We start from the raw sequence: 18345 nt of genomic DNA, 5'->3' as shown, positions 1-18345 counted from the left end.
CTAGGTAATTCATTTGTAAAACACTGGCAATTTGAGATGAACTAAAACAAACTTTCAGTATGTTGGTTCCATCTTCAGCAAAACATTGCTTTGTGACTAAGAAAAAACAAAATGGGTCTTCATCTGAACAAATACCCAACTTCTCCACAGAAAAAAAGATTAAAAAATGCACTTCTGTGGGAATGATTTTTCCCTCCAGATTCTCCCTGGTGTCCTCTAACCAAACATACATTAACCCTTATCTGTTCTCATGAAACCGTAACTGTTGTTGTTCTTATGGGGTAACTTGTTACTCCTCAATTCGACATTGTTGGTCTCACTGGGTAACTTGTTACCCCACCCACATCAACAAAATGGAACCAGTGACAGCAGTATAAATGTACAAAAACTATTTATTAAACATACGGATTGTTTGAAAGAGTATTTATGATGATTTCAACCCAAAATATTATTTAACTAGAACTGTGAACTTAGAGTTTCAAAATGTGAATGAACAGTTTGGTTAGTCTGCAGTTCACACTCTTTTCAAACTAACAATAACTTCCACAAACATTTCTTAACTGTTTTACCTAAATATTGCATTCCTGACAAAGCAGCAGTGATGTACTGTGGTGCACACAAGCATATTGCTTACAATCTTCACATTGTTTCTGGATTTTGTGGTCATCTGTCCTTGGATAAAAATCACAACATCCACTTGTACTTGCAGAAGGTTCTACTGGGGTGCGTTGTGGCAATTTGTAATTTAGGGCAGTCATGACGGACCAAACAGACCAGACTTGACAGACTTAGACAGATTACAAGTATCCATCATTCTTCATTTTATTTGTCCATTGATCAACTGTTCTCCAAGCTCCTGCAAAAAAAAAGTGTTGTCTTAAATGTGATCTTTGCTTCCAGTTTGCGTTGTGGCCTAGCCAAATGATGAGGCTGGCAATGGCAGCCGTATCAGCATATTGAAAAAGTGTCATTGGCCACCTGTTGATTTTCCATCTGCAGATGGTCATACGGACAAAGTGGTCAAGGTTATTATGTACCCCGCCTTTGTTTTTATTGTAGTCACTGATGATGTCCGGCATTCTTTGCTCTCCACCCACTGACAGGTCATGGTGCATGCTTGACAGCAACAGCACAACTTTGGACTTCTTTGGAACATAGGAAACTAGGGCAAGTTCCCCATCAAAAGCAAAAATGGATGAAAAAGTTTCCCTTCTTTGATTTGCTTGCATTTTGTTTGGGATATCAGCTTTGTTTTTCCGAGTCATACCCATATAATTCAAGTCCTCCTGTAGCAGCCTTTCTGAAGAAATTGTCACCCACAGTATTCCTTCCCATCTTGTACCAGGGATGAACCAGTTTTTCAACGACTGGGGTACCAAGATTACCTTGGAGTGGAGCTTCTGGTTGCTTTCCTAGATAGATGTCTCCAAACAGGGGGAATGATGTTGCTTCATCACAGCACTACCAAATTTTCAAGCCATATTTGGCAGGCTTGCTGGGCATATACTGTCTAAAGGGACAGCGACCCCTGAACGCAATGAGCTACTCATCAACCATCAGGTGTATTCCTGGAATATACCACTTCCTGAGCTGCTTCACAAATTGTGTCCAAATATCTCTGAAGGCAGCAAGCTTGTCCACAGCTCTCCTTTCCCCACATGTCAGTTTGTTGTCAAATATCAGGTAGTTAGTTAGCAATTTGACAGAATCGTTTAAACTCACGGTGGCACAGAAGCAAGGATGCCTGGTGCGTTGCTCCCACGACTCCTCCAGTGCCTCATGACCACCATGGTATAGACCACTCAGCAGTAGGAGGCCAATGTAGGCTTTCAGCTCTGTTTCATCCAGCTTTTTCCACTCCTTTCTATTTTCAGGATGGCTGTCATTCCACTCCCTGAATCTTCTTTCTGCCTCTCTGTTTGTTTCTCTTATGATAACACTCAGGATATCTTGTGAGAGAAACAGGTGGAATGTTTCCATCACTGTGTCTTTATTACTTTCTCTTGTTGGCCCAGCACTTTCATGGACTGTATCCTTGGCTGTTCTCTGATGATGTATTAGCCGTGGACTTTTTTCCCACGCTCTGCCATTCCTTCCGCTAAAGGTGTCATCATCTGCAATGTTTTCTGGGGGTGGTGGCAGTGGTTCTGCTTCACATCCTGCTGTAGCTCACCTTGGTCTTCCACAGCGACCCTGAGCTGGTCCTCTTCCCTTTTCCACCGGAAGTGTTGGCATCACTTCTGCTTCTAGCACCAACTTCTCCTCACCTGAGCTGGATGAAGCTTCCATAGGCACATGGTCTTCTTCCTCTGAACAGTCTCCCATGTCTGGAACAAAGCCAGCATCCTCACTGCCTTGGGATAACATTTCATCAGTGGATGTATTGCTGTCATCCCCGGTTACCTATGCAAAACAGGCTTCAGCACTGAATATGGTACTGCCTTCTCATCCTGGACTGCAGACAAAAAGAAAATTGCTTACTGCTAAATGCATATACATAACAATCAAAGACAGGCCTGTCCACCTATGCTATCACAGAAGCAATTCTGCCCTGCCCTATGGCAGCACAGCTAGCACCCTTTCCTCCTTGGCACAGAAGCCAGAGACTAGCATCCACCCTTTGCAAGCAAGCCAAATGTGGGTGGATACTGTTTGGAAACCACACATGCAGGGGCTTATTGAGAGCAGGTGAAAGGAGCATTGCGGGGGGGGGGTGTCAAGCCCTAACCAAGGGGACTCTATAGTGTATGCTGTATTGCAGTATGAAGTTGTTCTATTTCTTCTCTGCTGTCCCTTTGCTCCTTGTCCTCACTTACAGCAAAGGCAGGGCAAACTACCTTCTGTGTTATGAAAGGGGCAGAGTTTTGCCATGAGAAAAGAGAGCAGAGGTGAATTTGGGTGTGACAAAGGATTGGGGTTTTTGGGAGGGGGGTGAGGAGGGGTTATTTTTTTGTTGGGGTTTTTTTTGTTTTGTTTTTGGCAGAGGGCAGGGCGTTTTGATGACCTTGCTGGCTGCAAACAAAGTGGTTAGCAAAAGGACTTACCACATCTTCTGCAAAAGCAGAGTGGAGGATGGCCATCCATTAGTTACCATGGATACCTGAAGTGGACATGAATGAGGTGTGAATGAATGCTGACCTTTCAAATGCATCCACCCAGAGTGGCCAAACAGGTCCAGGCCTGTCATTTATACAGAAATTGTATTGGGGTAATGCGTTAATATGGGCTTGGGGTAAGTTGTTACCCAATATGGAAAAACGTTTATGCCTGGGGTAATATTACCCTAGGCAGTTTTTCATCCACAGAGAGCAAGCCATTCATGTAAGCTGGCTGTTATTTGGTGATATTGTGCACTGCGATGCCAGTGACAATGTCCTAAAAAGAAGAATTTTTAGAATTAATTAACTTTAAGATACGGCACAACATATGCATCTAGAGTAGGAAATTACCCCATGGGAATATATGAAGGTTAAATACATAGGTGATAACTGTTTAATAATAGTGGCCTTATGATCTGGAGTTTGCCTCCTACAAAAGATTTTTATGTTGCAGAATGTTTCAGTGAGAGTGCATAAGAGAACAGACTGTTTATGGATGTGTTGATCTCAATTGCTCTTCTTACTCAGTAGAATGGGACAGACTTCAAGAATGAAACAAATGGTGGGCATGGAGTGGGACACCTGACACTTTGAACACCAAGAAAGGAAGAGAATTTAAGATTTATATTTGTGTTTGGTGAAACCAGTACAATAAGAGCTTACACACAAGCACAGAGCAGTGTGATTATATTATTGCAGGGGTTTTTGTTGTTGTTGTTTCTTTTTTACTGTTTGAGATGAAGATTTAGTTAATCCAGGGGTGAGCAACCTTTTACAAAGGTTGGGTTTAAGTAAAGTGACTTGGCCCTAAGGTGGGCCCTTCTTGTGACCTACCTGCTTCCCTTGCCATCCCCCTGCTACTGCATGTCACCAAATGTTGCCTTGAGCCAGTGTTTCTCCAACCTGGTAGTCACTTTTGCACCACTCTACTACAGCTGCCACTGCTGCTTGCCCCCATCATAGAGTGTCATGGCTGGTAGCAATGGACAACAGTGGATTCAGCGGTGAGAAAAGCCAGGGATGCAGTAGAGTGGTGCAGACTCCCTACAGGAGCATCAGTTTCTGGCACTATCCCACCAGTGTGCTTCCAGTATTCCCTCACTTCTTCACTGAATGTTTTCATGGGCTAGAACTGGTCCATGAGCTACAGGTTGCCAGCCTCTAAGTTAGGTGATATACTTAAATGGAAAGAAAGAAAAGTGAAGGGAAGAAAATAGCAAAGCAGGGAAGAACGAGTGTGGGCAGGTTAGAGCAGAATAGGTGGAGAGAATAAAGAGGAGGTAATGAGAGCAAAATGGTTAATCAGCCCAAATTAGAACTAGCCCTTTCAAAACAGCAGAGAATTCTCTGTGCTGTTTTGTTTCCTGTGTTTTATCATCATCTGTATCTGTTCCTTCTGGCTTGGGTCTGACTGACTTTTCCTTGTAGTTCTTCCCCAAGGAAACATGGAAAGAGAGGGAAAAGAAATGCCCTAGTTTCTGGTATACTACAATAAAGCCGACCTAATTTTCAAATATCAAAGGTACCAAAGCTACTGAATATGTTGCTTGATCCCCTGCATTCCCAAAGGATAATGATGACCCAAAAACACTATGAGGATTGCTTGTGGATTTTATTAGGATGTTAAATATTTATTTAAAATTAATACAGGTGTGGTCTCGCTAGCCATGTCCTATAAACAGTTACATTTTATCCTCTTCCTCATTTAATATCTGTATGTTCAATTTCTTCTATATATCATTGCTTAGTAACCAGTTCTATTAGTAGGTTCAATAATAAAAAGGAGACCACCCATGTCTGCTTTATCTTGTACCAAACAAGCTTGCTGAAAAGAAAGGCTCATGTAATAGGTACCCATGGGCCAGCCACCATAATCTTTAATTGGTGTCATAGATCTGATTTGCTGTACGTTGTCAGAACTCAGATTTTATTTTCATTTTGATGCGATTGCAATGAGTGACTTTAGGTACCCATGGGCCAGCCACCATAATCTTTAATTGGTGTCATAGATCTGATTTGCTGTACATTGTCAGAACTCAGATTTTATTTTCATTTTGATGCGATTGCAATGAGTGAATTTAGTCTTAGTCGAGATATATCAAATCACGCTATCCCTATCTACAGAAACCACATATAGGGGATTTCAGAAAAAATCTGATACAAGGCCTGTGGGTTGTCACCATTTCAGGCCAAAAAGAATTTTGATATTCTGGGTCTGACAAACTGCTAGAATGAGGTTATTCTGTAGAATTTAGTTAAGAAACCCTGTCATTAGGGTAGACAATGCCTGTCTTGTTAACAAGCACTTCCCAAGCAGTTTTAGCTGTATTGACAGTATAGATGGCTTCAGATTACCAGGCCCAAGATCATTTAGATTCTTTAAAAAAAAAAAAAAAAGTTATCACCAAACACTTGAAATTGTGTTAGATGGTGAGGTAAAAAAATGTAATGTCTTCATAAGCCAAGGCAGACAGTCTTAAGTGGGAGAAACGAGGTCTTTTTTTCTGGGTCTGGTGGTGTTTTAACATTTGTATTTGTAAGCCTGGGGACATCTGAAGTTGAGAAGGACCTAGGCATTTTATTTGATTGCAAAATAACTATAAGCTGCAATGCAAGAGGAACTTGTATCATTTATGGTTAATAAGCAGCTCCGGGGTGTCCTACCTGGCCACCACTCCCCTCACTACTACTGGGCCAGCAGTTGGGGTCTCCTGGCTTCCCCTCTCTCCTCTGTCTTTTGTTTCTTATGTCCACTTCTGCGGGTGGGTCAGTGCATACCATGTAGCCAGTGTGGGGCAGGTTGTCCCAGCTATTTGAGCTATCTGCATGATGGGTAGAGGACAGTTGTTCTGCCTAGGCAGAGCAGGGATGGAGCTGGTTGCCCCGTTTAGAACATTTAGTGTTCCGCATTTTCGGGTTTTACTTTCAAAAAAAAAATTCTGGGAATTTTTCAGGGTTTATCTTCCAAACATAAAGAACAGATTGAAATTGGGATAAAAGGAAGAAAAGAAAAAAAAATGGTTTAAATCGGGGAAAAATAAAGTCCAACTCTTGTCCAACAATATTTTAAAGTTTTTTGTGTAAAAACTCGGTTTTCATAAACTGATTTTGAATTATTAGAAAAAAAGAACAAAGACCGGTAATGTTAGGCTAAACTTTTTATATACAAATGTAATTTTTGTGTCCCATCAAAACTAATAATTTTTCCAGAAATCCTAGCTTGCATAGGCTTGTGTGGTTTTCTTAAGTGTATCTTCACTCATAGATTCATAGATGTTAGGGTCGGAAGGGACCTCAATAGATCATCAAGTCCGACCCCCTGCATAAGCAGGAAAGAGTGCTGGGTCTAAATGACCCCAGCTAGATACTCGTCTAACCTCCTCTTGAAGACCCCCAGGGTAGGGGAGAGCACCACCTCCCTTGGGAGCCCGTTCCAGACCTTGGCCACTCGAACTGTGAAGAAGTTCTTCCTAATGTCCAGTCTAAATCTGCTCTCTGCTAGCTTGTGGCCATTGTTTCTTGTAACCCCCGGGGGCGCCTTGGTGAATAAATCCTCACCAATTCCCTTCTGTGCCCCCGTGATGAACTTATAGGCAGCCACAAGGTCGCCTCTCAACCTTCTCTTGCGGAGGCTGAAAAGGTCCAGTTTCTCTAGTCTCTCCTCGTAGGGCTTGGTCTGCAGGCCCTTGACCATACGAGTTGCCCTTCGCTGTACCCTCTCCAGGTTATCCGCATCCTTCTTGAAGTGTGGCGCCCAGAATTGCACGCAGTACTCCAACTGCGGTCTGACCAACGCCCTATAGAGGGGAAGTATCACCTCCCTGGACCTATTTGTCATGCATCTGCTGATGCACGATAAAGTGCCATTGGCTTTTCTGATGGCTTCGTCACACTGCCGGCTCATGTTCAACTTGGAGTCCACTAGGACTCCAAGATCCCTTTCTACCTCCGTGCCACCCAGCAGGACATTCCCTAGGCTGTAGGTGTGCTGGACATTTTTCCTCCCTAGGTGCAGCACTTTGCATTTCTCCTTGTTGAACTGCATCCTGTTGTTTTCTGCCCACTTGTCCAACCTATCCAGGTCTGCCTGCAGCTGTTCCCTGCCCTCCGGCATGTCCACTTCTCCCCATAGCTTTGTGTCATCTGCAAACTTGGACAGAGTACATTTCACTCCCACGTCCAAGTCGCTGATGAAGACATTAAAGAGTATCGGTCCAAGGACCGAACCCTGCGGGACCCCACTGCCCACACTCTTCCAGGTCGAGACCGACCATGTTGAGCCTCTTGCTCTCTTGGATGTAGTCCAGTTTTGAAAATAAATGTTCTGCATCCACTGATTCGGGGATGCAGAACATTCAAAGCTCGTGCAACTTTACTGAAGTTGAGAAGTGTGTCTTGGTGGGTATTCTAAAAAGCCAGCACATCCAGTTCCACATTGTCAGGGATAGGCATGTTCATGTCGGTGGTGTATTCACTTTTAAGATGTGAAATTTCATCTTTGGTGGCAAATGGTTGAAACACTGGCATAGCAGTTGTAATCTGCTGCAATATTCACCTTGAAGGGGTTCAACACCTGGATGACATTCCAAAAAGGATCTTTGGCGCAGAACATTTCGGGGGTTCAAATGACATGTTACAGTTACCTGCCATTTTTCTCAGAGAACAGTGTTGAAATCTTTGAAATCTTTTTTTGGTTCTTTCGTGTTCCAAGGTTGGAAGGATTTCAAGAAACAGTTGCGTTTTCTTGCTGTATGTTTCTGTTGCAGCTTTTATGTTCAATTTAGATGATATTTTGGTTGTCACTATGCAGTGAACATCTGTATTAGAAAATGTGTTGGCGGCAGCAGGGGAGGACTCTAGTGATTTTTGTGTTTCAGACAGCGAATCCAAGTTCTTAACAATGAACACAACCTCGCTGTACAGAATCTGGCAGTCAATGAGTTTCTTCCGAGTTTCTGCTTTAGCAGTGACAAACTCAAGGTGATCTAAAATATGCATTAGCACAGTCCGTGCCTTATTTACAAGACATGCAGTCAGGTAGCAACTCATGCACCGATGCGGCACAACAGGAGTCAGTAATTGGCACTCAAGTTTGCAGTTGTCTCGCACTTTATATTATAAAAACAAACCATTCAGCTTTTTTTCATGCTTGAAAACAGCCCCAAATCCAGTGACAAAAGATTTCACATCACTCCTTTCTTCAATTGCTGTGGCTGATGATAGTGCGACATGAATTAAATGAGCAGGACAAGTAACTCAGAATAGCTCTGGTTTCTGATTGAGTGTTATCTCCCACGAAAACTTAGCCATATAGGAGGCAGAATCTGTGCTAGTGGTGGCAACATTTTCCCAAATCAGTTGGTACATCTCTAACATTGCATTTACTGCTGTATGGATGCTTGAGGTGTCAGTCAATGGGATGAATGTCACATCTGCACAAAACAATACAGAATTTTAGCTTTGAAATTAAAAAAAACGAAAACAAAAGGCCAAGAATCAGGCGGTCCAATGCATCAAGGGATTCATCAAAAATCAAAGTAGACACCACATTTCCATTAATTCTTTCAATCGCTGTAGATACTAGAACTTTGTCATTTTCTTTCAGGTACTTATGAGCAAGGTTTTCTGCATTAGGAAGAGTTTTTGCTGCTGGATAGCATTGTCGCACAAAGTCACTGATCAGTCCCTCTGCAGGAAACGGTGGTTACCCAGCAAAACAAACAGCAACCAAATTCATTAACACAGTCGTGTTGGGTTATCTCTTTCATTAATGCCCTGTTAAAGGCTCCAGATATGGCCTGTTTATCCCTAATCTCACATTCTTCTTTAATTTTAATGTGATGCTTGCTTTCTACATGTTCTTTTATCCTGCTGGCATGAGAACTGACTTCAGTGCCACAGTACTTGCAGCACAATGCATCCTCTTCACCTTGCTGTTTACTCTTTTTGAAAACTTCTTTACACCTGATTTTCACGGATATATTCACATAGAGATTTGCTCTTTCTATCAATCTTTTACTTTTTTTCCTGTGTGTGTTTTTATTCAGCCCCACATTAAATGGAAGCACTAAGCACCTATTTATGCCACGTGAGCCAATCATGGCATGATATTAACATAGTGTAATCTGACTGGCTCCATCATGTGTTTGGAGTGAGTTTTACATTTAAGAATTGCTTTAGATTCAGTGCTGCAATACAAAACTGTCTATCAGGATGTCACTTCATAAAAATTAATACCTGGTAAAATGATACTGAGTGCACCGAAAAACAAGTGTAAATCAGTAAAAACAAAGTAACTTCAATTAAAAAAATCAGGTAAATTATCAGTGAAATTTGGTAAAAACTGAAAATGCACAACACTAAGAACACAGCATCATCTTCAAAAAAAAAGATCCTCTAAGATGATAAAGGGAATGGATACTCTTTCTTATGAAAGGAGATTAAAGGAGCCTGACTTGTTCAGTGCAACAAAATGGAAACTGAGAGGGCATATAATCACTGATTTGTGGGGTGAATATTAGGGAAGGGGAAGGCTCTCTTTTAGGCCAAAAACCAGCACCAGCATAAGATCAAATGACTATGAACAGGCTATAAATAGATTTAGATTAAAAAAATTAGAAGATTTTCCTAACTATAGGAGGAGTCAAGTTTTGAAACAATTTTTCTAAGCAGAATGGTGGGGATAAGGAACCCAAGTTGCTTTAAGACTGAACTGGATAAGTTTATGGAAGGGATTTTATTGTAGGACAGGGAGTTCTTTCTTAACGATCAGTGGGTTTGATGTGGAATCACTGTGTTTGTGGTCTCCAAGTTAGGAACTAAAAATAGCTCTTGTCTAGAAGGCATCTGCTAAGTCAGTGCCTCGGGTTGTAGATAAGAGTAAATGCACCAAAGACAAATGAAAGGTCCTACACTAGGAAAGAAAAATCATATGTACAAATACAGAAGGTGGTTTGGCTAGGTAGTAGTATTACTGAGAAGGATCTCAGAGTTTTGTTGGTTCACAGACTCTGCATGAGTCAGCAGTGTGGTGCAGTCATTAGAAAAGTTGATACAGTTTGGGGTGGTATTAATAGATGTATAATATGCGGACTAAGATCAAATATTAGAACATGGGATGGGGTGGGATAATAGTTCCACAGTGCTGATCAGGCCTCATTTAGGGCGGTTGAGGCCAACCTTTTTGTCAGGTGTGCCAAAAATCAACCCCTGCCCAATCTGCTCCTCTGCTTTCTGTTCTCTATCTGAAACCATGCTGCCTGCCCTCTCCCTGATTTACTGTGTGCGGCTTGCAACGCATGTAAGTTGGCCACCCCTGATTTGGAGTATTGTGCAGCCCAGAATTGCACACAACCAAAGAAGAATGTGGAGAAACTGGAAAGGATCCAGCAGCCAGTGATAAATATGATAAAGGGCTTGAAATGCAAGCTGTATGAGGAAAGGTTGAGAGAATAGGTGTGTTTTAATGTGGTGAAAAGGAGATAAAGAAGAAATATGATAGTAGTTTTCAAATATTTGAAAGCCTTCCATAAAGAAGAGAAAAGAACTGTTCTCCCTTTCTGGAGAGGGCAGGACTCAAGGCAGTGAATTTAAGTTGAAGACTTAAATTTAATCTCAGAAAAACAATTCTTAGGAAGTGGAACTTCAGGGAAATTTGTGCCATTTCCTTTATCAGAGATTTTTAAGAAAGGGCTCAGTAAATGCATGTGTGGGATAATTTGGGCATGGTGTACCCTGCATTTATGTGGGGGGTTGGACTAGGTGACCCTTGAGGTACCTTCCAATACTATATTTTATGAACTTTGAATAGTTATGTGAAAAGATGAAAATAAAAATCATGTACGGTGCCAACACCCCAGGAAAGCAATGGTGGGGAACAGTGAAAAACAATTGGGTTGCTAATAGCTGTTAAAACATGAAAATGTTTGGTTTGTGTTTAAAAAATTGAAGATTGTTAGAGTATTGTACAGGCAACAAAGATTATTTTGTATAATTTTTCTAAGAATAGCTTTTAAGATGGTTGAAAAGGTAGTCCTCCTGTTTGCTAAAAATGTGAACTTTTGTCTTCAGGTAAATATTTCTAGATGAAGAATTTGGCAAAAACGTTTTGTTTAGCTTGGAAAAAATAATATGCCTCCCAATATTAACTTTTTTCTTAAAACTTTTTAGCCTGGAAACCCAAGTAAAAAAGACTGCTTTCATTCAGTAAAGCATTTCCATATAAGAGTGAGACTGCTATGCTAGAATCATAGAAAATTAGGGTTGGAAGGACCCTCAGGAGGACATCTAATCCAACCCTCTGCTCAAAGCAGAACCAGCCCCAACTATATCATGCTAGCCAGTTCAGCATTCCTCCTTTCTCCCCCACCCACTTGTCTCTTACCTATTGTCTTCCATTCCCCCTGATGCTCACTGCTATTCATTTACAGTTTCACATACCTGTATTTTACGTATTGACTTCTGTTCTACCTAGGAAAGTGCAGAAACACCAGCAAACTCTCCCTATTGCCTGAAGAAGGGTGTTTGTGCCCAAAAGCTTGCAAATAATTTTTCCAACTATTTAGTTGGTCTAATAAAAGATGTCACATCTACCCAAAGAACTGTGTCTGCTCATGCCAGCCAAAGCTTTGTGTACCTGGGTCTTAAAAGCCTCCAAGGAAGGAGATTCCATAACCTCTCTAGGAAGCCTGTTCCAGTACTTTATTGCCCTCCTAGTGAGAGAGCTTTTCCTGACATGAAACCTAAATTTCCCTTGCTGCAACTTGAAACCATTGCTTCTGTTATCTGCCACCACTGAAACTATTATAGCTCTAGCTCTAGCTCCATCCTCTTTATAACCACCCTTCAGGTAAGTGAAGGCTGCAATTAAATACCCCCTCAGTCTTCTGTTCTTCAGACTAAATGAGCCCAGTTCCCTCAGCCTCTCCTCAGAAGTCATGTGTCCCAGCCCTCTAACTATTTTTGTTTCCCTCAAAGAGGCAATATACTTATACTCCTCCCTAGTTGATTGTCCAAGTTTCCACTTCTTGTAAGCTTCCTTTTTTGTGTTTTAGCTCATTGAAGAGTTCCCTAAGCCAAGCTGCAGTGATCTTCTGCCATACTTGCTAGTCTTCCTGCATATTGGGATGGTTTGTTCTTGTGCCCTTAGTAAGGTTTCTTTAAAGTACAGCCAGTAATTCTGGCCTCCCAGGGGATCCTACCCATCAGTTCCCTCAGTGATTTGAAGTCTGCAACTAAAACCAACTAGTTTTCAAGTTGAGTATATCTAAGAAATAATCCATATGCTGCAAGGCAAGCCATGCATGAAGCATTAAGTATGATTGTGGAAAGGATAGGAAGTGTTAACTTTTCACATTTTGATAAAATATATTATCAAATTGAAATATAGTATGTTATTTTTCAGGCATCCTACTTGGAGAAATGATGGACTGCTGAAATGTTGTGATATTCTGTTTTTTGTAGAGCTGTCAAGGTATTGAGGAAGAATACTGCAGGCTGTCTTTTTAGGTTAGCTTGTTCCAACTTTCTCATTTCACAGAGAATATTTTAGTGTGATTTCTGCTCCCCTTTGTTGTAATTCCTGTCTCTTGATTACCTTGACACCTGCTTCTTCTGTCTAGTACTTGGTTATGGGTTTTTTTTTCTTATCTTTGAAATTGGAAACTTTTCATTTACAGGATCCCTTTTGGAAAAAACACTGTCCCTGTTTAGTATAAGAAAAATGTTATACTTCCATTTGTAAATTCTGTAGCGTACCGATTGTCCAAACTTACTGTATAAGTAAGGTCTGAGGGTGCTAGCTTCTCACCTAGGAAGCCCTGAATGGCTTGAGACTTGCCTAACAGAAAATCTGCTTCTGGCCCTAAGCAATACTTGCCCGGATTGTGAAAATGTGCAGGTTTTCCCTTGGAACCACTGCAGTTTAAAAGAGGATGGAAGCCTTAGTCTGAAAAATACCCTGAATTTACTGACCTTTGGGGCATGCTGCAAGGCTTGTCCATACTCTGATGCTTTTAGAGAATGGGAATAAAGCAAAAGATTGTATGTTTATGGAGGGGAATCAATATTTTAATTCGCTTTTCATTTTCTGTTTGAAGCTTTTTGGCAGTTGAAGGATAAGTTGTTGATTCTGTGGATTCTAATGTACTTTTAATATAGCAAAATTCATATTGATACTTAAAAATTTAGTAGAGTTTTTACAGTTCTTTCTTTAGAAACTAAGGTTATGAGAGGGTTGTTCTGAGACAGGGAACCTCAAGGCAAAAAGTTTTTTAAGGGATGGAATTAATTTTTCTTACAAAGAAATGAACTAGTATTAAAAACAAGGTAAAAATTCCCAGATTACTTTAGCTAATGTAATTGCAACAATGTTTTCATCCCTTGGGGCAGCTGGTATTTTCCTAGGATATCCTGTTCACATGTCTGTGGCTTGAGTTAAATTTCTAGCTGCTTTACTTATAACAATAGAACTTTCATGGCTCATCTAGGCCATATATGAAAAGTTAAACTATCTTATCTTTTAAAAAATGTTTTTGTTTTTCCTTTCTTTTTGCCAGCAAGGTTTTGAGATACTGAATGAAGAGGATGCTTCATTTATCCTAAAGGTTACACAAATTCTTACAGATGCTTTGGTGGAATATCGACAACAGGTTGCACCAAGAAAAGTAAATATGTTTACACATTATCTATCTATCTATCTATCTATCTATCTATCTATCTATCTATCTATCTATACATGCATTATATCGATAGATATAGATATATATTACAGAGACCTACTGAATTCACAGCAGGAGTAGAGTGCATGACAGCTCCTTTAAACTTGCATGTTCCCCCGGGTGTACCTTGCTCTTTGCCCCCCACCCCTCATTGTTGATTTAGCGGAGGATCCTGCCACTCCCTCCTGATCAGCACGCTGAAACTGTGGTTTTAAACGTGGTGCTGTTTTTGCCTCCCCGCTAGTCAGCAGCAAACAGCAGGGCTTTCCAGGGCCCATCAGCTGGTCGGTGGCAGAAGGCAAAAATGGCTCCATATTTAAAACCGAAGTTTTCTCCTCCCTGCTGAGCAGGAGTGAGCTGCAAATGGGTCCCCTCTACCAATCGTGAGGGGACAGGGCAGGGGAACCTGCAAGGTTAAAGGAGCTACAGGTCCCTACATATACATTTGTCCTGCAATAGAATTTATCTTTAGACTTGTGCACAGTGAATATTTTTCAGTTCAGAAATGGTATTTATATGTATGTAGAATGAACAAATAGACAGTGTCTGCGTTTTGACCACAGGATGATAGATTTTTTTTGTAGTGAAGATAGTGAGCCAAGTCCATAGCTCTTTCAGTACTTGTAATATTATCTCCCTTAACTTGCTGCTGACTAGGGCCCCAGAAATTTTCTGATGAAAATTATGACAAAATTGGCCTGTTTTTCAAGCCTTTTAAAAAACAGTATTTGGAAACTCGCGCTTAGTTATCCTACTACATGTTAACATTTAAAAATCCCAATCATTCATTCTTTTGAGAGATGCTGTTATGGTAATTCATGAAGTCACGTGGAATAGAAGATTAAGCATGGGGGTTTTGGCCAGATTACTGTTCTTCCCTGCTTCTGGCAAATGAAATGGGTACTTTTGCTAACTTGCAGTTCTGTTTGAAAGACTGAAAAATGAGAACCACAGCATGTAAGTAACAAGGGGTTTTGACAGTTTGAGAGAGTGGCTTCTTAAAATCTCAGTGACAGATAATTTATAATGGTTTACTGAATACTGTTAATTTTATCTCAGTGGTTTTACAACATTTAAATGTATGTTATAGTGATTCTGTCTCCCCATTTAAAGATAAGTGGTCTGTCCAACAGCTAAGTAAAATCAAGCAATAAAAAGATCAGCATATGTCCTTCAGCACGTTGCATAGCGAACAGGAAGTATCCAGACCAACAATTGTATGAGGATGTATCAGGAAGTCTAGCATGAACTTTTCACAACACCATCCTACAAATTAGATACATAGGTCCTTCAGTCTCCATTTAGAGAAGTAACAGAGAATCCGCAGAGCCTTCTGCTCCTAAAAAAAAACAGTATCCCTTCTCTTTCAAAACTACTTACCAAACATTGTATCGTAGGAAAACTCTTTATCTGTAATGGAAAGAAATGAACCCCAACATTCTTCAGCTGGCTTTTTAGGAACATTTTATGAAAACGATGTCACTGCAGAATTCTTAAACAGTGTAAGAAACATGGATGTTGATGAAGTTACTACTACTCTACACAAAATAGCTGCAACAAATCCAGCCTTCAGAGGTAATGTGTGCATGTCTACAACTTAATTTTGTTTTCATTGAGTAACTTTAAAAAATTCTCTTATTTCGGAGGGGCAGAGCTCTACAAGTCAGAATAAGTTGTATTAGAAAAACAAGTTGACAGAACACTGCTTCATCTAAAAATGTTCGTTTTCCACTTTTGCAAGAGTGTCCTAATATGACAGATCAAAATGCTTGTAATGCTTGTTTTTCTTTGAAGATGTCATGTTCATCACCTTATTTTTATTGCTTTAGTTTTTTGTAAGATCATTAATGTTTACAGGGATTTTCGTACAATGAAATCTCATTTGGTTTAAGTCGAGCAGTGTCACCCTTGAAAAGACAGTAGATTGTTTTTTGAATTTGAGATTCTAGAAAAAAGGATTTTTTAAGGACCTAATGTTATCTTACTAACATTCTTGGTAATCTACTCCAAGCCAGAAAAATAAGTATTCTCATCTGTGAGTTCCTGATAAGTCTCACTTGCTGAATTGACCCACATTTTTGTATCAAATTCTATTGCTGCCTTCCTATAACAGGCAGCCTGTACTAGGGCTTGGAATTGAGAACACGCACAGTTTCTAGACGCACCTAGAAATAAAGTACCATTCTGGACACCAAAGACCACCTGGGAGAATTTTAATAAAATACATTTGAAAATTTGTTTCACTTAAGCATGCTTTCAGAAGTGTTTCATGCAATGTCCAAATGTTTTAGCGTGTGTGTATTTTAAAAACATGTTACCAACAAGTCACTCATCTTTCTTTTTTCTTTTTAATTTTTTTTAATAAAGGAATTGACATTCCAAATGTGATAAGGATCCTGACTGAAAGTGGGAATCTTAGAGCACTGGACTGTTAGAGCACTGAGCAATGGCAGTAAGCAGCGATATAAGAAAATAAGGGTTGGTTTGGAAACACTGTATTAACATAAACTGAGGATTTGTCTTTTACTTTAAGTAAACTTGTATACAAATAAATTCAGTGTATCTACATTTTGTACAGTTACTTTTCAGAACTACAGATTAGTAGTTTCATTTGACAGGTTTATGTTGATATCCAAATAAGCTGACAGTCTGTGTTTTTAGAAGGAGAATGTAACACTGAAATTTTTCCTTTCTCTTTTGTACAAACATTTTCATCACTTTTGAAAACTATGGTATAGCTATATCTAGGCCAGATGTCTTCGGGATCATATGCCAGAGGTATAACATTTTCTTTTAACTCTTCATTTAAATGTGAATAAATGGAAGACTGTTTTTAAGGGCCATCGGTCCAGCATTTTTAATTAACGGTCAAATAAATCATATTTGTGACTAAAATGTCAGTATTGTAATATTTTTATTTCAAGTGTATTTCAAGTTATTTCAAGTTTCTGTGTATAAAAATTATACATTATATAGATAGACTTTTTGCCTCAAGATATCTTTTATAATAGAATGTAACACAGAGAGATCTTTATTTACAATAAATATTTTTAAATAGTTTATATTTGGTGGTGATGTAAAATTTCGGGTAGTGCCCACATGCTCTTTTTGGACTCAAAAGTCATGTTATAGAAGGAACACAGCGACAAAAATGGTTAGTTAGGTACTAAAAACAGCTTAACCTATGGTATTGTAGAAGTAGATAAAAGCCATGAAATGATGAATATTTGGGTAAATAAAATACAGAATATTGTTTACACTTCCGCTAAAGAATTTGCCATCACAATTCCAGTTCCTAGAATGTACAAAATAGCTCTCACCACATTTGGAGACCATCTAGTCAACTTCATCCCACAGCTAGTCAAGTTTTGGTTTTTTTCCCCCCAGTCTCCCTAATATACCAGGCTGGACATAAAGCAGAGTAGAGTCAATATGCATGTAAGTAGTATGCCTCAAGTGAAATAATTTTAGTCTATAGCTTTGATCTTTGGATAGACATTATTAGTAATGTCCATGAAAATACATATGGTCGCTGTTAGATAATAGTGTTGCTACAGCCATGAAAGTCCAAGGAACATGTAAGAAGCAGGATTTGTTTGCTAATAATTCTTTATTGAACTAGCTATATAGTTGGGAGAATCTAAAACAAGTTTTCAGAAACAAAATGCCCTCCCTTAGGTCTGGAAACAGAATGGAGCATAAGAGTATATAGATGAACATTTGTAGCTCTCTAACTACCTTTAAAGTGCTCTAAAAAGTGAGGGTGCAGACGATGCACAGTGATGAAGTGCTACAAATCAGCCCAAACCTTATAAATAATAAACACTGGATAAAACACTTCAGTGTGAAGTGCTTCGTGGTACTTTTCTATCCTCCAGCAGAGCTAGAATATCCATACATCCAAGTTTGACCAGGACGCTCCAGGATTCCATAGCCTGGTCCCAGCCAGTTGATCAGAAATTCCATGCAGGAACAAGGACATGCCACATGTCGATGGAGTTGCACTTGATCTAGTCCGTCCACCTTGTTCCCACATAGAAGCAGTGGTGCCTGTCTACTGGACTCCAGCCCGGGATTTTTGACCAATCAGCTGGGAGCAGGCTACTGAATCCTGGAGTGTGCTGGCCAAACCAAGATACATGGTCACCCTAAACAGAGTGCAACAGTACTCTGCTTCCCACTTCTCTCATGTCACTGAGGTGGCTATTCAATGACTTACTGTTCTAGAGTCACAGGCCCTGCCCTGCCTATGACTTCAGCTTTTTAAAGCTAGACATATAGGTATGCCATGGCTGCTATTTTCAGGACTACCACCCTAGGAACTTGGCATCTCAAGGACAGTACATCTAACCACTTAGTCATCTGCCACATCACATCACCGGGATCCAAAATATCTGTATTTCTGAAATGCTCCCAGCAACTGAAGGTGGGTAGAGGTTATGGACCATCTCTTCATCTGGGGTGAGGAGAGCATCCAAAGATCCCTGTAGAAATGCCATCGCAATCAGGTTTTGTAGATTGCAGTAGAG

At 40.1% G+C, this 18345-nt stretch overlaps 1 protein-coding gene across 4 annotated transcripts in view; it reads left to right on the top strand.

Moving 5' to 3' along the window:
* Positions 1 to 16878, top strand: part of LOC102562149 (uncharacterized) — a 61318-nt gene extending 44440 nt beyond the window's left edge. For 3 of the 4 annotated variants that reach the window (XM_019485167.2, XM_019485162.2, XM_019485173.2), the window contains 3 exons: positions 13655 to 13762; positions 15214 to 15391; positions 16184 to 16878. In XM_019485167.2, the coding sequence (XP_019340712.1) occupies positions 13655 to 13762; positions 15214 to 15391; positions 16184 to 16251 (354 nt within the window). In that variant the 3' untranslated portion in view covers positions 16252 to 16878. Of the gene's footprint in view, positions 1 to 12501; positions 12606 to 13654; positions 13763 to 15213; positions 15392 to 16183 lie in introns of those variants that run through there. The other variant, XR_002089639.2, reaches the window with a different exon arrangement.
* The last annotated feature ends 1467 nt before the right edge of the window (positions 16879 to 18345 follow it).

This window comes from Alligator mississippiensis, chromosome 5 (genome assembly GCF_030867095.1).
Source record: "Alligator mississippiensis isolate rAllMis1 chromosome 5, rAllMis1, whole genome shotgun sequence".
NCBI lineage: Eukaryota > Metazoa > Chordata > Crocodylia > Alligatoridae > Alligator > Alligator mississippiensis.
Note: the sequence above shows the minus strand (reverse complement) of the source record. Positions and strands in the feature narration are given on the sequence as shown.